Source organism: Pristiophorus japonicus, chromosome 2, assembly GCF_044704955.1.
Source record: "Pristiophorus japonicus isolate sPriJap1 chromosome 2, sPriJap1.hap1, whole genome shotgun sequence".
Taxonomy (NCBI): domain Eukaryota; kingdom Metazoa; phylum Chordata; class Chondrichthyes; family Pristiophoridae; genus Pristiophorus; species Pristiophorus japonicus.
This window is the reverse complement of record NC_091978.1, coordinates 141,024,088-141,046,162: the sequence shown is the minus strand read 5'-3', so window position 1 is coordinate 141,046,162 and position 22,075 is coordinate 141,024,088. Positions and strand designations below refer to the sequence as shown.

The 22,075-nt window shown below is 41.7% G+C and overlaps 1 protein-coding gene across 2 annotated transcripts in view; it reads left to right on the top strand.

The window, feature by feature from the left end:
* Positions 1-22,075, top strand: part of micu3a (mitochondrial calcium uptake family, member 3a) — a 341,423-nt gene that overhangs the window by 159,023 nt on the left and 160,325 nt on the right. For both annotated transcript variants that reach the window (XM_070869807.1, XM_070869800.1), the window contains exons 5-6: positions 15,083-15,130; positions 16,680-16,762. In XM_070869807.1, the coding sequence (XP_070725908.1) occupies positions 15,083-15,130; positions 16,680-16,762 (131 nt within the window). The remainder of the gene's footprint in view (positions 1-15,082; positions 15,131-16,679; positions 16,763-22,075) is intronic.

The following is a 22,075-nucleotide window of genomic DNA, read 5'->3' as shown; positions in this document are numbered from 1 at the left end:
TCCAACAAACTAGCTTCAACAACTTTCTGTGGTAGAGAATTCCACAGGTTCACAACTCTCTTGAGTGAAGAAGTTTCTCCTCATCTCAGTCCTAAATGGCTTACCCCTTATCCTTAGACTGTGACCCCTGGTTCTGGACTTCCCCAACAGCAGGAACATTCTTCCTGCATCTAACCTGTCCAATCCTGTCAGAATTTTATATGTTTCTATGAGATCCCCTCTTATTCTTTTAAATTCCAGTGAATATAAGCCTAGTCTATCCAGTCTTTCTTCATGTGTCAGTCCTGCCATCCCAGGAATCAGTCTGGAGGAACACTCGCTGCACTCTCTCAACAGCAAGAATGTCCTTCCTCAGATTAGGAGACCAAAACTGCACACAATATTCAAGATGTGGTCTCACCAAGGCCCTGTACACTGCAGTAAAACCTCCCTGCTCCTATACTCAAATCCCCTCGCTATGAAGGCCAGCATGCCATTTGCTTTCTTTACTGCCTACTCTACCTGCATGCCTACCTTCAATGACTGATGTACCATGACACCCAGGTCTCGTTGCACCTCCCCTTTTACTAATCTGTCACCATTCAGATAATAATCAATAATCATGAAAAAGAAGGGTGGTAAGAGAAGGGATAACCAGCCGTGGATGACCAAGGAAATAAAGGAGAGTATCAAATTACTAAGGTTAGTGGGAAACTAGAAGATTGGGAAAATTTTAGACGACAGCAAAGAATGACTAAGAAAGCAATAAAGAAAGGAAAGATAGATTACGAAAGTAAACTTGCGCAAAACATAAAAACAGATAGTAAAAGCTTTTACCGATATATAAAACGGAAGAGAGTGACTAAAGTAAATGTTGGTCCCTTAGAAGATGAGAAAGGGGATTTAATAATGGGAAATGTGGAAATGGCTGAGACCTTAAACAATTATTTTGCTTTGGTCTTCACAGTGGAAGACACAAAAACCATGCCAAAAATTGCTGGTCACGGGAATGTGGGAAGGGAGGACCTTGAGACAATCACTATCACTAGGGAAGTAGTGCTGGATAGGCTAATGGGACTCAAGGTAGACAAGTCCCCTGGTCTGGATGAAATGCATCCAAGGGTATTAAAAGAGATGGCGGAAATGATAGCAGATGCATTCGTTATAATCTACCAAAATTCTCTGGACTCTGGGGAGGTACCAGCGGATTGGAAAGCAGCTAATGTAACGCCTCTGTTTAAAAAAGGGGGCAGACAAAAGGCAGGTAACTATAGGCCGGTTAGTTTAACCTCTGTAGTGGGGAAAATGCTTGAAGCTATCATTAAGGAAGAAATAGCAGGACATCTAGATAGGAATAGTGCAATCAAGCAGACACAACCTGGATTCATGAAGGAGAAATCATGTTTAACTAATTTACTGGAATTCTTTGAGGATATAACGAGCATGGTGGATAGAGGTGTACCAATGGATGTGGTGTATTTAGATTTCCAAAAGGCATTCGATAAGGTGCCACACAAAAGGTTACTGCAGAAGATAAAGGTATGCGGAGTCAGAGGAAATGTATTAGTATGGATCGAGAATTGGCTGGCGAACAGAAAGCAGAGAGTCGGGATAATTGGGTCCTTTTCGGGTTGGAAATCAGTGGTTAGTGGTGTGCCACAGGGATCGGTGCAAGGACCACCACTGTTTACAGTATACATAGATGAACTGGAAGAGGGGACAGAGTGTAGTGTAACAAAATTTGCAGATGACACAAAGATTAGTGGGAAAGCGGGGTTGTGTAGAGGACACAGAGAGGCTGCAAAGAGATTTAGATAGGTTAAGCGAATGGGCTAAGGTTTGGCAGATGGAATACAATATCCGAAAATGTGAGGTCATCCACCTTGGGGAAAAAAAACAGTAAAAGGGAATATTATTTGAATGGAGAGAAATTAAAACATGCTGCAGTGCAGAAGGACCTGGGGGTCCTTGTGCATGAAATTCTTTTTGGAGTTCACCTGCAAAAACATAAAACATAAACGGTGCCACCCGACCTGGGTGACACTCCAGACATTTACAAGGCCCTTTTTTTTTCCCCCTTTTTTTTTCTTTTTTTTTGTGTTTTTCTTTTTTTGGTTTTTTTTTTGGGGCACTAAAATCACAATTTTCCCCAGTGCCCCCTATAAAAGGGAAGGGGGACACTAAAAGCACCGGCAATTAAAATAAAATTAAACTTAAAAACGTAAAATCAAATTCAAATTTGGTTGCCGGGCGTGATGATGCACTCCAGTCCCTCCGGTGCCCACCTCTCGCGGAAGGCCGCGAGCGTACCGGTGGACACCGCGTGCTCCATCTCCAAGGACACCCTGGACCGGATGTAAGAGCGGAAGAGAGGCAGGCAGTCAGGTTGAACGACCCCCTCGACCGCCCGCTGCCTGGACCGGCTGATGGCACCCTTGGCCGTGCCCAGGAGCAGTCCTACGAGGAGGCCTTCGGACCTACCCGCTCCCCTCCGCACAGGGTGCCCAAAGATCAGGAGAGTGGGACTGAAGTGCAGCCAGAATTTCAGGAGCAGCCCCTTCAAATAATAAAACAGGGGCTGCAACCTCGTGCATTCCATAAAAACATGGAACACGGACTCTTCCAGACCGCAGAAATTGCAGGCGGCCTGGGAGTCCGTGAACCGGCTTAAAAATTTGTTGCACGGCACTGCTCCGTGCACCACCCTCCAGGCCAAGTCCCCGATGAATAGTGGGAGGACCCCTGCGTAGAGTGCCCTCCATCGGGGACCCCCGCCTCCTCCGGACGGCAAGATGGTACGCCATGGCGTGTCCGGATGGCCGGCGAGGATGGCAAAGTTGAGGGTGTGCAGGAGCAGCCCGTACAGGAAACCCCTCCGCGCGGAACTGAAAGGCACGGAGGGGATTTCCCCGAGGCGGCTCAAGTTGTGAGGCGCCGGCCCCTGAGGGAGGTTCCGGGGTTTGGCGCCGATGAGGAATTCCGTCCGGACGGGGTCCTTGTGCATGAATCCCAAAAAGTTAGTTTGCAGGTGCACCAGGTAATCAGGAAGGCGAATGGAATGTTGGCCTTCATTGCGAGAGGGATGGAATACAAAAGCAGGGAGGTCCTGCTGCAACTGTACAGGGTATTGGTGAGGCCGCACCTGGAGTACTGCGTGCAGTTTTGGTCACCTTACTTAAGGAAGGATATACTAGCCTTGAAGGGGGTACAGAAATGATTCACTAGGCTGATCCGGAGATGAGGGGGTTACCTTTATAATGATAGATTGAGTAGACTAGGTCTTTACTCGTTGGAGTTCAGAAAGGATGAGGGGTGATCTTATCGAAACATTTAAAATAATGAAAGGGATAGACAAGATAGAGGCAGAGAGGTTGTTTCCACTAGTCGGGGAGACTAGAACTAGGGGGCACAGCCTCAAAATACGGGGGAACCAATTTAAAACCGAGTTGAGAAGGAATTTCTTTTCCCAGAAGGTTGTGAATCTGTGGAATTCTCTGCCCAAGGAAGCAGTTGAGGCTAGTTCATTGAATGTATTCAAATCACAGATAGATAGATTTTTAACCAATAAGGGAATTAAGGGTTATGGGGAGCGGGCGGGTAAGTGGAGCTGAGTCCACGGCCAGATCAGCCATGATCTTTTTGAATGGCAGAGCAGGCTCAAGGGGCTAGATGGCCTACTCCTGTTCCTAATTCTTATTATGTTCCTGTTTTTGCCACTAAAATGGATAACCTGATATTTATCCACATTACACTGCATCTGCCATGCATTTGCCCATCCACCTAACCTGTCCAAATCCCCCTGCAGCCTCCTAGCATCCTCCTCGCAGCTCGTACTGCCACGCAGCTTAGTGTCATCTGCAAACTTGGAGATATTACATTCAATTCCTTCGTGTAACTCATTAATGTATATTGTAAATAGCTAGGGTCCCAGCACTGAACCCTGCGCCACCCCACTAGTCACTGCCTGCCATTCTGAAAAGGACCTGTTTATTCCCACTCTTTGCTTCCTGTCTGCCAACCAGTTCTCTATCCACGTCAATACATTACCCCCAATACCATGTGCCTTAATTTTGCACACTAATCTCTTGTGTGGGACCTTGTCAAAAGCCTTTCGAAAGTCCAAATATACCACATCCACTGGTTCTCCCTTGTCCACTCTACTAGTTACATCTTCAAAAAATTCTAGAAGATTTGTGAAACATGATTCCCTTTCATAAATCCATGCTGACTTGAACCGATCCTGTCACTGCTTTCCAAATGCGCTGCTATTACATCTTTAATAATTGATTCCAGCATTTTCCCCACCACCGATGTCAGGCTAACAGGTCTATAATTCCCAGTTTTCTCTCCCTCCTTTTTTAAAAAGTGGTGATACATTAGCTACCCTCCAATCCATAAGAACTGAACCAGAGTCCATGGAATGTTGGAAAAGGACCACCAATGCATCTACTATTTCTAGGGCCACTTCCTTAAGTACTCTGGGATGCAGCCTATCAGGCCCTGGGGATTTATCGGCCTTCAGTCCCTTCAATTTACCTAACACCATTTCCTGACTAGTAACTGTCTAACCTGATATTCATATTGCTTGCATATCTGGAACTTTGAGGGCAAAGAAAATTGCTGAACTCAAATCTTGCCTGAAGCTTAAATTTTATATTCATGTCATCTATTCTAAGATCATAGTCCAAGTTCAATAACCCCAGTTTGTTTACATTTATTCATCAAAACATGTTTAATAAAAAACTGGTTCACGTGCTCTGCCAATCGTTTACCTGTTGCAAAGCAGTTCAATTCTATAATTCTGTCATCATAACGGATGTGCTAACGAAAGTGAAATGAGTAAAAGTCATTAAATCATTCAAATCCACTCCCTATGCAGACTCTGCAATCCGCCCTGTTTTAGATTCTAAATGTTAATCTTTATTTAAATTATGCTCTATATAAATTATGTTCTGACTTCCCAAAAATAAGCAAAATTCCAAACTACTGTATTTGTAAATATTTAGAACCAGTTAGCAATCGCTAACAGCATTACTGTCACACACACCTACATATGATGAAGTTTGCATCTGTGGCATTATCGAGATTTCACCAATTTAAACAAAAAGCTATTTTTTTAATTGTAAAAAGGTGACGGTGTTGCTGCTTGTTTACATATTTTCACAAGGAGTGAAAGAGGTGTAGAATTATCTCTTTCAGTTAGTATGTTATAGTTCAATAAAACACCCTTTCCCGAAACTCAGTCCTCATAGCTCAGTTCAGTCTATAGAATTTTCTTGCTGCACTCATGTTGATAACTTGGTTTAGCTAATCAAACCTATTTGCAATGACCTTATTTACATTATGTAGCAACTGATTTACTGTTGACACTAGTTAACCAGATCATTTGATGGAAGGAGATAGCGTGTTCATTATTTAACCATTAAGCTTGGAGAATTAATTGACATATGTCAACTAATCTGAAATCTTGTTAAGCTAATCATTCAAATTTCTACCTGCAAAAGGTTTTTTTTGTATTTATTTGGTGTAAATAAATCATGGAATTTAGTTACATCTGAGGCAGACATTGGTTTCAGGTTTTCTTTGTGTTTAATAGAATTGCTCAATATTTTGAGATTTGTTGACAAAACTGGTTGATAAAATGTCAGTCCAAGTAAATGGACATGAATAATAATTTATTCTCTTATTGTCAACTTCATGATAATGAAGCCAGTAGGTGGAAATGAAAATTCGGAGAGATGTATAACAGGCGGCTGAATTGATACCACGTGTTTTACACCATCACCCAAAGTCAAAATTATCCACAATGTCTTTGAATGAAATACAACTATAAATTTATTAAAAATTGCACTGTGCTAATAAATTGGTTAATTCAAGATCTATTTCAGCAGTAATGTCATTAAAAAAATCTGTTGTGAAGCGAGTTGATACTTTCTGCTTGTAGAGCTACCAAACTATACACCTGTTTTTAGCACTTTGTGACTGACATGTGATCATACATGTACCAAACCTCAGGTGGATATGTAAAATGAAGTTGAGAGACCTTGGGCTCAATTTTCCCCAAGCCTGTTTTCTGCCGTATTGCCAGAGTTACGCCCATTTTTCTAGGCCAAAAATAATTTGCCAATGTTTCCCCAATATATAATTCGAATTTGGCGCCGCGCAGCATGTCCATTCGCCTCGGGGGTGAAACCTGCTGTCTACGCCAAAAAACAATGCCGCACCTTCTGCGCATACGCGGAAAAAAACAAGTTTTTGACGTCGTTCCAATGGACGCGCATGCTCAGTACAGCTCGAATTTGGCAATTGTCCATTTTTTAAGAGCCAGTTGTGTGTGTGAGAAAGAGTGCTGTGTGAGAGTATTGGAAAAATCGCAGCTGGAGCAATACAAGTTGCAGCTTGGTGCAAGGACCAAGAATTCCTTACAGGAAGAAGTGGAGGCACGAGTTACTGTGAGTGAGAACAGATGGCAGGAGCTGGACACCAGCAGAGGTCACATAAAAGTTCCACCCAAAGAAATGAAGAAATGCTGGAACCAAGTTGCAGAAGATTACTGGACTCAGCTCCACTTCCCTGCTCGCTTCCCATAACCCCTTATCGTTTAAGAAACTGTCTATTTCTGTCTTAAATTTATTCAATGTCCCAGCTTCTACAGCTCTCTGAGGCAGCGAATTCCACAGATTTACAACCTTCTGGGGGAAGAAATTTCTCCTCATCTCTGTTTTAAATGGGCAGCCCCTTATTCTACGATCATGCCCTCTAGTTCTAGTCTCCCCCATCAGTAGAAACATCCTCTCTGCAATACCTTGTCAAGCCCCCTCATAATCTTGTACGTTTCGATAAGATCACCTCTCATTCTTCTGAATTCCAATGAGTAGAGCCCAACTTACTCAACCTTTCCTCATAAATCAACCTCCTCATGCCCGGAATCAACCTCGTGAACCTTCTTTGAACTGCCTCCAAAGCAAGTATATCCTTTCGTAAATATGGAAACCATCTGTATGTCCCACCCAGCAGAAAGACACCCTCTCTAAAAAGTTGCATTTTCATCTTTGCAAAGGAAGGTGGCATATAATAAAAGCAAAAGAACAGGAGGAGGGCCGGCAAATCTGACACCCTTGGAAGAGAGGGTCACTGCTTTGATGGGTCCTGCCTGGAAAAAAGCAATCAGTATTGCACAAGCTGGGCTGACACTTGAGGGAGAGGGTAAGTCCTGCAAATTCATCATGTCCTTTAAATCAGCCTGCTGCCTGGCCTGCGATGTGTGAGCCTACTCATGCCACCCACCCTACCCCCTCCTCTACTGCTAACCATTTGACTGTTCTGTTATCTTTTGTAGAATGTAAGACCAACCCTGACAATGCAGAAGAAGATTCAGATGTGGACGAGCCTGAAGAGGAGAAGATCTTCCAATCCAACCCACCAGACCAACATGGGGCGAAGGGGGAGGGGATAGAACTGGATGTAGCTCCCACTGTTGTACTGACTTTATAGGAGGTGCCACTCATGAAGGTGACAGCCCCTTCCATGACTACTGATTTGAGTGTTGGTGGGACATTCCATGGCTTCTTGCCTTCCGAGGTTGTGGGTCCCAGTGGTGTGGTGCAGCGAGGCACACCTAGGGCCCCACCGTCCCAGGCTGCGGGTGCCAGTGGGGAGGAGGGGAAGAAGAGCTTGACCACGCTATCCTGAGGTGCAGGATCTAACAGATGTGGTTCATTGAGTGCGGAGAGCATTGACCTTACCCGATTACTCCTGGAAGCCATCTGTGGGGGGTGAGTGATGAGGTAGCGGGACTGTCTGGAGAAGTAACAGCAATGACACAAGAAATGAGAACGATATCCGGGACCATCAGTGAGGGAATAGTGGCCATGAGGGAGGGAATGTCAGAGGTAGTGCAAACCACGTCACTGACCATGAAGGAGGGAATATTGCAGGTAGTTCAGACAGTTTTGCTCAACATGAGGGAGGGAATGTTACAGGTCGCGTTGAAACACTGTCAGGGCGCGTAAGGGACCGCATGTTGGAGTTAGTTGCTGCAATAATGGAATATGCAGGCATGGGTGGTGGAGTGTCCATGACCAAGCGCAGCGGGCAGTCTTAGAATAAGGGGGAATGAGAGATGGGTGTAGCCTTTCTTTGCTGCTGTGGTTGTTATTATTACTGTTGTGACTGTTCTCAAAATAAAAGTTTTTTATACGTTACGTAAATTTACAAGTTTTTAAGTGATCTTAAAGAGTGATCGTAAAGTAAAGTTTGATACAAGAATAATTTTATTAAAGTTAAGTTAAGTACATTGTAAACTTTTGAATAAAATATATTTTACATTTAAACTGAATCATGTTCCATTAACACAACACAACATTACGGAACAGTCCAAACAATAAACATGTTCATGTGGAATAGTTGTCGCTGAGCCCTCAGGCATCAGTAAAGCGTTCATGGATGAGTTGCTGGCGCAAGGCTCGAGCAATCGTTAAAGGGGCATGATGGCCCACCCTCCTCTGCCGTCGTACTCCGGCCTCAGGCACTTGCATGGCTTCCTCATACTCATCGTCCTCCTCCTCCTCCTCCTGCTCGTCGCCTGCATCTTCCATCTCATTATCATCAGCCACTCTCACCGCAGATGAGACAGAAGACTGGGAAGCTTTTAAAAGCCAGCAAAGAACAACAAAAAAAATTACTAAGAAAGTAAACTAGCACAAAATATAAAAACAGATCGCAAGAGTTTCTACAGGTATATAAAAAGGAAAAGAGTGGCTAAAGTAAATGTTGGTCCCTTAGTGGACGAGATCAGGGAATTAGTAATGAGGAACATGGAGGTGACACAAACTCTGAACAAATATTTTGTATCAGTCTTTAGGGTAGAGGACACGAACAATATTTCGACAGTGGATAGTCAAGAGGCTATAGGGGGGGGGGAGAAAATTAACACAAACACAATCACAATCACTAAGGAGGTGGTACTCAGTAAGATAATGGGACTAAAGGCAGATAAATCCCCTGGACCTGATGGCTTGCTTTCTAGGGTCTTAGGAGAAGTAGCGGCAGGGATTGTGGATGCATTGGTTGTAATTTACCAAAATTCCCTGGATTCTGGGGCAGTCCCAGCAGATTGGAGAACTGTAAATGTAACGCCCTTATTTAAAAAAGGAGGCAGACAAAAAGCAGGAAACTATAGACCAGTTAGCCTAACATCTGTGGTTGGGAGAATGTTGGAGTCCGTTATTAAAGAAGCAATAGCAGGACATTTGGAAAAGCAAAATTGGGTCAGGCATAGTCAGCATGGATTTATGAACAGGAAGTCATGTTTGACAAATTTGCTGGAGTTCTTAGAGGATGTATCGAACAGGGTGGATAAAGGGGAACCAGTGGATGTAGTGTATTTGGACTTCCAGAAGGCATTTGACAAGGTGCCACATAAAAGATTACTGTACAAGATAAAAGTTCACGGGGTTGTGGTAATATATTAGCATGGATAGAGGATTGGCTAATTAACACAGAACAGAGAGTCGGGATAATTGGTTCATTCTCTAGTTGGCAATGAGTAACTAGTGAGGTGCCGCAGGGATCAGTGCTGGGACCCCAACTATTTACAATCAATATTAATGACTTGGAAGAAGGGACTGAGTGTAATGTAGTGTAATGCTGACGATACAAAGATGGGAGGAAAAGCAATGTGTTAGGAGGACACAAAAAATCTGCAAAAGAACAAAAAGACAGGGTAAGTGAGTGGGCAAAAATTTGGCAGATGGAGTATAATGTTGGAGAGTGTGAGGTCATGCACTTTGGCAGAAAAAAATCAAAGAGCAAGTTATTATTTAAATGGGGAAAGATTGCAAAGTGCCGCAGTACAGCTGGACCTGGGGGTACTTGTGCATGAAACACAAAAGGATAGTATGCAGGTACAGCAGGTGATCAGGAAGGCCAATGGTATCTTGGCCTTTATTGCAAAGGGGATGGAGTATAAAAGCAGGGAAGTCTTGCTACAGCTATATAGAAACATGGAAAATAGGTGCAGGAGTAGGCCATTCGGCCCAGCGAGCCTGCACCACCATTCAATAAGATCTGATCATTCACCTCAGTACCCCTTTCCTGCTTTCTCTCCATACCCCTTGATTCCTTTAGCCATAAGGGCTATATCTAACTCCTTCTTGAATGTATCGATCGAACTGGCATTAACAACTCTCTGCGGTAGAGAATTCCACAGGTTCACAACTCTCTGAGTGAGGAAGTTTCTCCTCGTCTCGGTTCTAAATGGCTTACCCCTTATCCTTCAACTGTGACCCCAAGTTCTGGACTTCATCAACATCGGGAACATTCTTCCTGCAGTCCCGTCAGAATTTTATATGTTTCTATGAGATCGCCTCTCATTCTTCTAAACTCCAGTGAATACAGGCCCAGTCGATTCAGTCTCTCCTCATATGTCAGTCCTGCCATCCTGGGAATCAGTCTGGTGAATCTTCGCTGCACTCCCTCAATAGCAAGAATGTCCTTCCTCAGATTAGGAGACCAAAACTGAACACAATATTCCAGCTGAGGCCTCACCCAGCCCTGTACAACTGCAGTAAGACCTCCCTGCTCCTATACTCAAATCCCCTAGCTATGAAGGCCAACATGCCATTTGCCTTCTTCACCACCTGCTGTACCTGCATGCCAACTTTCAATGACTAATGTACCATGACACCCAAGTCTTGTTGCACCTCCCCTTTTTCTAATCTGCCGCCATTCAGATAATATTCTGCCTTCGTGTTTTTGCCACCAAAGTGGATAACCTCACATTTATCCACATTATACTGCATCTGCCATGCAGTTGCCTACTCACCTTACCTGTCCAAGTCACCCTTCAGCCTCTTGACATCCTCCTCACAGCTCACACTGCCACCCGGCTTAGTGTCATCTGCAGACTTGGAGATATTACATTCAATTCCTTGATGTATATTGTAAATAGCTGGGGTTCCAGCACTGAGCCCTGTGGCATCCCATTAGTCACGGCCTGCCCGTATAAGATATTGGTGAGGCCACACCTGGAATACTGCGTGCAGTTTTGGTTTCCATATTTACGAAAGGATATACTTTCTTTGGAGGCAGTTCAGAGAAGGTTCACTAGGTTGATTCAGAAGATGAGGGGGTTGACTTACGAGGAAAGGTTGAGTAGCTTGGGCCTCTACTCATTGGAATTCAGAAGAATGAGAGGTGATCTTATCGAAACGTATAAGATTATGAGGAGGCTTGACAAGGTGGATGCATAGAAGATGTTTCCACTGATGGGGGAGACTAGAACTAGAGGGCATGATCTTAGAATAAGGGGCTGCCCATTTAAAACTGAGATGAGGAGCAGTTTCTTCTCTCAGAGGGCTGTAAATCTCTGGAATTCGCTGCCTCAGAGCTATAGAAGCTGGGACATTGAATAAATTTAAGACAGAAATAGACAGTTACTTAAATGATAAGGGGATAAAGGGTTATGGAGAGCGGGCATGGAAGTGGAGCTGAGTCCATGATCAGATCAGCCCTGATCTTATTGAATGGCGGAGCAGGCTCGAGGGGCCATATGATCTACTCCTGTTCCTATTTCTTATGTTCTTATGTTCAACTACCAGGTGCTGCTGTCTCATGATGGCTAAGTTATGCAGCATGCAGCACACAACAGTGAACTGACCAAAAATCTCAGACGAGTACAGCAAGTAGCCTCTGGAATGGTCCAGACATCGAAACGCTGTTTGAATATGCCAATGGTCGTCTCTATGATGCTGCACGTCGCAGTGTGCGACATGTTGTATTGACGGTGAGCTTCCATCCGGGTTACGAGGAGGGGCGTTATGAGTCAGTTGGCGAGGCTGTACCCTTTGTCTCCCAGTAGCCAGCTCTGCCGTTCTGGCTGCTGCTGAAACATGGCAGATATAACGCTCTTGCGTAGGATGAACGCATCTTGGATGCTGTCAGGGTATCTTGCATCGACTGACATGATATGATGCATGTTGTCACACACGAGCTACACATTAATGGAGTGGAAGCCTTTTCTGTTCCCGTACATCGCGGAATCCTCTAAAGGTGCTCGCAAGACGATGTGGGTACAATCAATGCAGTCCTGTACCTTTGGGAAGCCAGCAATTCTGGAGAAGCTCACAGCTCTGTCAGGGATTGCTTGAGCAGTCATGGGGAACTTTATGAAGTCATTCCTCTGTGCATACAGTGCAGCCGTGACCTGGCGAATGGAGACATATGTTGCATGTTGAGAGATGGCGCACGCATCCCCAATTGTAGCTTGAAACGATCCAGAGTCATAGAATGAAAGTGCAGCTGTAACCTTCATTTAACTGACAAAGCAGTCCTTGTGATGCTTCGAAGTTGCAGGTCTGCTTTGACCAACTCTCAGATCTCACAACTTCTTTGCGGAAACACAGCCGTCTGACACAGTCTGCATCACTCAGGTGGAGGTACGAACGCCTGTCCGCCTGTCTCGATACCCGAGGTGGGGACGGCCTTCTGCCCAGCACCCTATGGACTCTGATGTTCCTGATGCGATGAAGTCGAATCAATTGTCTCCTACATAACACCATGATGCAGAAGGCACGCAGAAACATAGAAAATAGGTGCAGGAGTAGGCCATTTGGCCTTTTGAGCCTGCACCAGCATTCAATATGATCATGGCTGATCATGCAACTTCAGTACCCCATTCCTGCTTTCTCTCCATACCCCTTGATCCCTTTAGCCGTAAGGGCCACATCTAACTTCCTTTTGAATATATCTTAACGAACTGGCCTCAACAACTTTCTGTGGTAGAGAATTCCACAGGTTCACAATTCTCTGAGTGAGGAAGTTTCTCCTCATCTCAGTCCTAACTGGCTTACCCCTTATACTTAGACTGACCCCTGGTTCTGGTCTTCCCCAACATCAGGAACATTCTTCCTGCATCTAACCTGTAAAGGTATAGCAGTGTCAGTATTGCCCCCATCCTTAAATTTAACCTTTGAAAGAAGCTCAAAACGGCAGGCAGGACAGGTTTGCAGTTCTCTCTGTCCCCAAGGTCTGCATGGATGGACCACACCCAAGGTCTTGTCACTTGTCACTTGTCCTCTTACCCTCTCCCCCTCCCCCCTTAACTAATTGGAGTCTCTTCCCCCTCCCCCCTTAACTAATTGGAGTCTTGTGACTTCTCCTCTCTTCCCCACCCCCAACTAATTGGAGTCATGTGACTTCTCTCTTCTCCACCCCCTTTACTAATTGGAGTCATGTGACTTCTCTCTTCTCCACCCCCTTTACTAATTGGAGTCTTGTGACTTCTCTCTTCTCCTAACCCCCCGCTTTATTAATTGAAGTCTTGTGACTTCTCCCCTTCTCTCTCTTCCTCCCCCCATTGCAGGCTTCAGTGCAGAAGGCACCTCGCTCCTCGGGCTCCAAGCCTTCTGATTGGCACCTCGCTCTCTCTCCTCCCCCTCTGCCTGCTCAAATAGATATCAAAGGAACTTCAAAATAATCCATTGGTAAGGTGCTACATAAATGCATTGCTCTTTTACTTATCTGTCTTTTTCATCACAAATATCATTGCCCATTGAGAGTGCACATTGGGAAATCACTTGCAACTCCCCATGATTTTCTCTCCATTAAATTTAATGGATGGAAAATCATGAGCATGCCTGTGATTTCCCTATATGCACTTTCAGCCGTATGATTTTGTTCTGCGAGTGTGCATTCAGAAAATCAACCTTTATCTATAGCAGGTACAACTTTTATAAATATCAAAATTCATGGTGTTGGGGAAGTGCAACGTATTGGATCATTTCTGGGTAGGCTGAAATTTGGGGCATAACATGGATCTGCGATGATTCCACTCTACACAACCTACAGCCTAAATTATTTTCCGGGGATATGCTGCAGGCGAGACATTTGTCCATTCCCTGTACGTCTGGGCGAGACTTTGGAAGCATTCCCAGCCTGCCCTGGTAATTCCAATGAACACACCCTCCGATAGGTCCATCTGCTCAGACCAGGTATAGATTCTGAACTGGGTTTTAAGAACGCTAAATCAATGGATAGAGGAAACTAATTCCCTAAGAATGGCCAACATTATTTCAGGATTTTTTTTCTTTTTAACTTCAGCCTGTTAGGGTCTTTAGCTCCCTCCATAAGATTGGATGCCTCCTCAGTGCCTCCATAGTCGCAGGCTACCCTCCCTAGTGTTTAAATGACCCTGTCCCCTTGATTTGGGACAAGATTGATATCCTGCAGAGCCAGTGGTCCCCCTCCACTATAGTTCTTGCAGTGGAGCAGGAACCCTGGAATTTTGGGGCCATTGTTTTTATTTTTGTTTGATAGCTTGATTATGGTATTAAAATGTATTCTGCAAGGGTAAAACTTTTCTCTCTTTTGTCTTGGATATTCTGTTGTTGAAATTAACAAATTCAATCTGTGTGTATATTTTCTATTTAATTTTTCTCAAGGTTCCTCCACAGTGACCTTTGTGTCATCTTTGTGGTTTTGGCTGGAAAGACCTTTTTTCTTCGGTGACCATTCCAAAATCTTTCTCCCATAACACTCAATGCAGTCAACCAGAACTATTTGAGCATAGGTCACAATCTACTACCACAAACAAAGGGCAGAATGCTTTCAGAGGCTGGTAGATAGTTTTCTTCATGTTTAGTTACTTGTTGCCCGATAGATGCTCTTCTCTTTGTTATATGTCAATCACTTTGTTGTAAAACAAATAAAAACAAAATAAAAAAAATAAAGTATTCACATTAATTGAGTGATTACCTAAGGATGTTTTACACCCTCTTATCAAAACCTAAGGAGCATCTTATCTGTAGATGAATGTCATAGGGATACCTTAATTTTATTTGAGGTTGTAGCCACTTAGAAGGTCAATTATGTTGTTTGTTCTCTATTTTTATACGCTTTAGGGAACAAAAGCAACAAGTTGTAAGGCAGAAGACTATTTAATCTCAACAAATGCACTTTACCATCTTCAGGTTTAGTATAAACAGGAAACTTTTTCCAAAGGATAAAAACCTTGATTCTCTTTCATATGCTGACTAACCTGCAGTTGATTTTTTTTGTTCTTATTTCAACATAATCAAATATGCCATTTTTTCTCCTTTTTTAGGTCTGATTGCCTACACAGAATATTTGTTTCTTTTGTGCATACTAACAAGTGAGTCTCTGAAACTGGCATGTTTAATAATCTTAATTAAGAGGCTGTGCATATTTTAAGAAATCTACATGTTACCATTTTGCTTAAAATATGTAGAGTAACAATTTTCACAACTGCATGTTTCTAATCTTTATGTTAAGGTACAGACAATAAGTTCTGAATTGAAACACAAAAATAAACCATTAGCAGCTTTCATAACTTATATCACCATTATTTCAATAAATAGCTCCTTTTCGATATGTTAAGTATTTCTGTCAAGTGTTAAACTATTTGCTGACAAACTGTTGCAATAACAACAGAAAATGCTGGAAGTACAGATCTGTCAACATCTGAAAAGACAAAAAAAAGGTTAAAGTTTCAGGTGGAGAGGCCTTTGTGAAAACTGGAAAAAGGAGGTAAAAGTTTTTTTTAAAATAAGAATCACTAAAACAAAAATGTGAACAGAAAAATAGATGCAGGTCAGGAGTCGCTACTCTATGCCACTCCAACATTTTTGTCTTCGGTCTCCTACACTGTTCTAACCAAGCTCAATGCAAACTTCAGTAACTCATCTTCCCCCAGGCGTTTAGAAGCCCTCGCGTCTGAACCGTAGCAATTTCAGACCTTAACCATCTCCCACCTGCCTTCCAAATTGTTCCATTCCATTTTGGGACTGTTTTTTCTCTTGCCCTTTGTTTTGGCTGGTCCTATATTGGGCTCCCTTCCTATTTTCTTGTTCTAATGAGTGCTAACCTGTCTTGTTCCAGATGGTAACGGAATGCTATGTATTTCAATTAATTAATTTTGAACTGTTTTTAAATCTGTTATTAGATGAAGTAATCACTAATTTTATTCTCATTTGTGTATTCCCTGTTGGCAATAAGGAAAATGTACTCAAACTGTTTTTGCATTAAAACACCTTGGGATGTTTTCTCAAGTGAAGGGCACTATATAAATGGTGCAGTTTGTTTTTTCATACTTACATGGTAATATTTTTCAACGATTAAATATAATTTTAAGCACTGGAAACTGATCAACATGTCGTCTAACAAAACATTTACGAAAGATGAAATATCATTAATGAAGCAGGAAATTTGTATAAAGCAAAAGACAAGAAGGAGAAAGCAGTTTGGTCCATGAAAAAAGCATATATCCAATACTTAACTGCATTGTTTCTCTGTCTTCCTTTTATATACATTTATACATAATATAAAATTTGTACCTTCAAACTTCTTCTTGATAGATTTTAAAGTTATACATGTAAACATAAAGAAATCTTGCTTTTACATTACTGGTTCATACCACTGTTTGCATTTTCATTTCATACTCTTTGAAAGAGATTTACCTGTAATTAGTCTTGCTAGTCTCTTATGAGTTGATAGTAATACACATACCTTAATCCCCATATTCAATATTTTAAACTCTTATCAATTAAAACTTTGTTCCTTGCCCCACCTATAGAATTAAACAACAAAAAAAGGAATTAAGGCACAGAAATGTGTAAACATTTTGCATATGTCTGTTGTTACTCTTTTATCACTAATGTATTGGTATTTTGCATATGTTGCAGAACCTCATGCAGGTTTTAAAATAGCTTTCAACATGTTTGATACTGATGGCAATGAAATGGTGGACAAGAAGGAGTTCTTAGTGGTATGTACTTTATACTGCCTATTTTGATCTCAATTTTAGTTTATTACAATATAGTAAAGAAAACAATTTTTCTTGAATTTTTGTGTGGATTTCAAGTTTATAATGATGACCAGTTTTGATCAAGAATTCTTCATTAAAGGCCTTATGCCATGTTAATGCTAATGGAATTTAATTTTAAATCTCCTCTCACCCATATAAACTTTTGCACTCTTGTAATCACACACACCTTTACACTTACAGTCAAACACTTACATGCTCTCTTGCTCTCTCTCGCACACAAACTCTTACTCTTTCATACATACACTTTTGCACTCTTACTCGCTCACGTACACTCAATCACACGTACTCTTGCGCGTGCATACTAATGCACTCGCACACTTATACGCGCGCACAAACACTCACACGCTCTTACACGCTTACAAACACGCTTACACTTCCCATTCTTATGAAGGGTCTAGTACAAATTGTTAGCCTCTTTTCTTATGGACCTGCTGTCTATTTTCAGCATGTTCTGTTTTTCTATTCTCCACACATTATTGATTAGGGGGCTGGAGTGAGCAGTGAACTCAAAACAGTGAATAGAAAAAAGAACAGGTACATGGAATAACTTTTCATTTGCAACATTGGTCCTTGGGTCATGGAGTCGCTCCTCCACCACCCGCCAAGTTATGTTTGCATATATCTTGAGGATGTAATGAGCAGGGTGGATAATGGAGAACCAGTGGATGTGTTGTATTTGGATTTCCAGAAGGCATTCGATAAAGTGCCAAATAAAAGGTTACTGCACAAGATAAAAGTTCACGGGGTTGGGGGTAATATATTAGCATGGAGAGAAGATTGGCTAACTAACAGAAAACAGAGAGTCGGGATAAACAGGTCATTTTCCAGTTGGCAAACAGTGACCAGTGGGATGCCGCAGGGATCGGTGCTAGGTCCTCAACTATTTACCATCTATATTAATGACTTGGATGAAGGGACCGAGTGTAATGCAGCCAAGTTTGCTGATGATACAAAGATGGGTGAGAAAGCAAATTGTGAGGAAGACATAAAAAATCTGCAAAGGGATATAGACAGACTAAGTGAGTGGGTAAAAAATTGGCAGATGGAGTATAATGTGGGAAAATGTGAGATTATCTACTTTATCAGAAAAAATAGAAAAATAAATTATAATTTAAATGGAGAAAAATTGCAAAGTGCTGCAATACAAAGGGACCTGGGGGTCCTTATGCATGAAACACAAACTGTTAGTATGCAGGTACAGCATGCTATCAGGAAGGCAAATGAAATGTTGGCCTTTATTGCAAGGGAGATAGAGTATAAAAATAGAGAAGACCTGCTACAACTGTACAGAGTATTGGTGAGGCCACACCTAGTGTGCTGCGTGCAGTTTTGGTCTCCGTAATTAAGGAAGGATATACTTGCATTGGAAGCTGTTCAGAGAAGGTTCACTAGGTTGATTCCAGAGATGAGGGGGTTGACATATGAAGATAGGTTGAGTAGGTTGAGCCTATACATATTGGAGTTCAGAAGAATGAGAGCTGATCTTATCAAAACATATAAGATAATGAGGGGGCTCGACAAGGTGGATGCAGAGAGGATATTTACACTCATAGCGGAAACTAAAACGAGGGGACATAGTCTCAGAATAAGGGGCCACCCATTTAAAACTGAGATAAGGAGACATTTCTTTCAAAGGGTTGTAAATCTATGGAATTCTCTGCCCCAGAGAGCTGTGGAGGCTGGATCATTGAATATATTTAAGGTGGCGATAGGCAGATTTTTGAGCGATAAGGGAATAAAGGGTTATGGGAGCGGGCAGGGAAGTGGAGCTTAATCCTTGATCAGATCAGCCATGATCTTATTAAATGGTGGAGCAGGCTAAAGGGGCCAGGTGGCCTACTCCTGTTCCTATTTCTTATGTTGTTCTTATGTTCTTATGAACAACACTGACATGAAAACATCTGAAGTGGATCTTATTTGTGACAGCACAGAAACATTTGTTCAGGATTTGATTTTTGAGTAACAGAATCATAGAGATTGTAGTTCTTTTGTGCTGTTGGGCCTGTGTAAATTCTAGCTGTTCAGCTGAAACTGTCTGCTCTCAACATTTCCCAATGCTCTTTTGTAATACTTTTCACATACTTATCCAGTTCCGTTTTAAATGACGTTATGATAGAAAGAAAGACTTGCATTTATATAGTGCCGTTCTATGGCTCAGTGACTAGCACTCTTAGCTCGGAGTCAGAAGGTTGTGGGTTCAAGGCCCACTACAGGAACCTTTGCACAAAAAATCTAGCCTGACACTCCAGTGCTGTGCTGAAGGAACGCTGCACTGTTGAAGATGCCATCTTTCAGATGAGACGTTAAACCGAGGTCCCATTTGCTCACTCAAGTGGACATAAAAGATCCCATGCCATTATTTCGAAGAGCAGGGGAGTTATCCCCAGTGTCCTGGCCAATATTTATCCCTCAATCAGCATTACAAAAAACAGATTATCTGGTCATTGTCACATTGCTGTTTGTGGGAGCTTGCTTGTGCGCAAATTGGCTGCCACGTATCCCACACTTCAAAAGTACTTCATTGGCTGTACAGTGCTTTGAGATGTCCAGTGGTCGTGAATGGCAAGTCTTTCTTTTCTTCTTTCTTTTCTTCTTTTCTTCTTTTTCCTTTTTCCTTTTCTTTTTTGGGGAAAAAAATCTTCTAACTTATCCCTTGTAATAAAAATAAGTCTATGCTTCTTGTTACTGATTTGCCACCCAGTGGATACAGTCTTTCATTATTCACCCTCTTCGAACCTTTCAAAGTTTTCAAAACCTATACTAGATTTCCCCTTAACTTTCTATTTCCAATAAAGCCTCCATTTTTTTAAGTCTTTCTTCTCCTTTATGGTGCAATAATGCAATGGTAATGAAAATTGCTGTACATTTTTCACAGCTCTAATGCCTTTTGAATAATGCAATGGCCAGAACTACATGCAGTATTTCTACTGTGACATGAAACCAATACATTTTTCTGAAACTTGGTGTATTTGGAGAATTTCTTTTTCTCCACTATCCATGGTTAGTTGCAAACATATTTAATAGAGATCAGATCAAGGACTTCCCTTTCTTCCTTTTTTCTTTCTCTTTTTCTTTTCTCCTTAAATGGTGCAATAATGCAATGGTAATGAAAATTATTGTACATTTTTCACAGCTCTAATGCCTTTTGAATAATGCAGTGGCCAGGACTACATGCAGTATTTCTCTACTATCCATGGTTAGATGGAAAAACGTTTAATCGAGATCAGATCAAGGACTAGTTAAAATGTATCATCATTTTTTTTTTAAACTAAAAATGCCCATAACCATGCCAAGTCCATGGATCATTACTGACCATTGTATGAATAACTAGGTTTTAACCTTATGAATCTGTTACATGAGTGAATCTTGTGCAAAACTGAAGAGGTGAGAGTGTAAGTTTAAAACCTGCTTTGGTTTCTAGTTGGAACATTCACTGATAATTGAAGAGGTAATTTTTATAGTTTACAGCACAAAAATTTGTGATCTTTAATCGATGAAACTTATCTAGTTTCAAATGTTTCTCTTGTACATATATGTGCAATTTAAGGATTACCTTTTTATTCTTTTTATTTTTGAAGTGGGTAAATATAGATTGATGTAGGTGTGGCTTGTTTCAGGTGCAGGGTTTTGTTCTATAAGCGGATCAAAAAAGGATGTGTCTACTTGAAGACAGGTGCAAACTCTAAAATACCAAAGTGATTTTGAACAGTTTCAGGCATCAGCATCTAACATCTGCCCTTTATAAATAGTTCTTAAATAGTGGTTACTCCATAATTAACTATGGAATACCATTTTTGTTCCATGGATGGCAAAAAAACATATAACTACGTCACAAAATCCTATGTGAGTTAGGATGGTCTGTCTCAAGTAGGATAAACATGGTTCTAAATAATTATCTACTGAATTTTCAGTTTCTATGTAAAAATTATATTGTGCTAAAAGCAATGAGTAGAATTGGAAATGGATTATTTTGAAATGTACAGTCTTGCTTTTTCTAATAAAATTTGCATAGAGACTGAAAATTACTAATTGCATATAGTTTAATAATTTTGATATTTAATATTACTGGATACGATTGTAAATGCAGAAAGGAAAGGCTATACAGATAGGGTGGTATCCATGTCCTTGCAGAAGGATAAGTGGAGAAAGATTTAACCTAATTAAGGGCTAGGAGGAGAAAATCCACACTGTCAAAAATTATGAAAAAGACCAGCAGGACATATGGACACATGGGGACAGTTACCCAAATTCATGAATATAGAAGCAAAAGAAATGAAATAAATGAGTTCGAAGCACAAATTCATCTCAAAGGGTATGAAGTAGTAGCCATTACAGAGACCTGGCTACGAGCTGACCAGATTGGGAACTAAATATTCCAGGCTATGGGATCTTTAAAATGGATAGGGAAATTTGGGAAGAAGGAAGGGCAGTAATATTGATAATAAAAACACAATTACTACCAAACAGCCTCTCTGGCACTTCAAATTTACTTTTACAAGTGTAGAGACTCATTCCTTCAGATTTTAATTATTCTTGCAGATTTAAAAAAATGTAAAAATTAAAATTAATGTTTTTATTAAAACTTTTTCTTTCTGTCTCTTTTATCTCTCTATCTCTCTCTTAATCCCCTGTGGCTTTCCTTCTTTATTTTGTTTTCTGTATAATGACTTGACATTGAATTATAACTATTCTAACATGCACTCCTGGTTCAGGCTCTGCGTGCCCTAGTGAGGGTTCTTCAATTTGATTGGTTACCGAGGCACGCTGTTGGTTGACCTGCTCACACAGGTCCCAGATCCCCTGAAGACGGTGCCGTGCTGTATTGGACTCTCGATGACTGTAAGTTGCCATGCAAAAGCCCACGAAAAGTCTAGAAACATAGAAACATGGAAAATAGGTGCAGGAGAAGTCCATTCGGCCCTTCGAACCTGCACCACCATTCGATAAGATCATGGCTCATCATTCACCTCAGTACCCCTTTCCTGCTTTCTCTCCATACCCCTTGATCCCTTTAGCCATAAGGGCCATATCTAACTCTCTCTTGAATATATCCAACGAACTGGCATCAACCACTCTCTGCGGTTGAGAATTCCACTTTCTGAGTGAAGAAGTTTCTTCTCATCTCAGTCCTAAATGGCTTACCCCTTATCTTTAGACTGTGTCCCCTGGTTCTGGACTTCCCTAACATAGAAACATAGAAAATAGGTGCAGGAGTAGGCCATTCGGCTCTTCGAGCCTGCACCGCCATTCAAT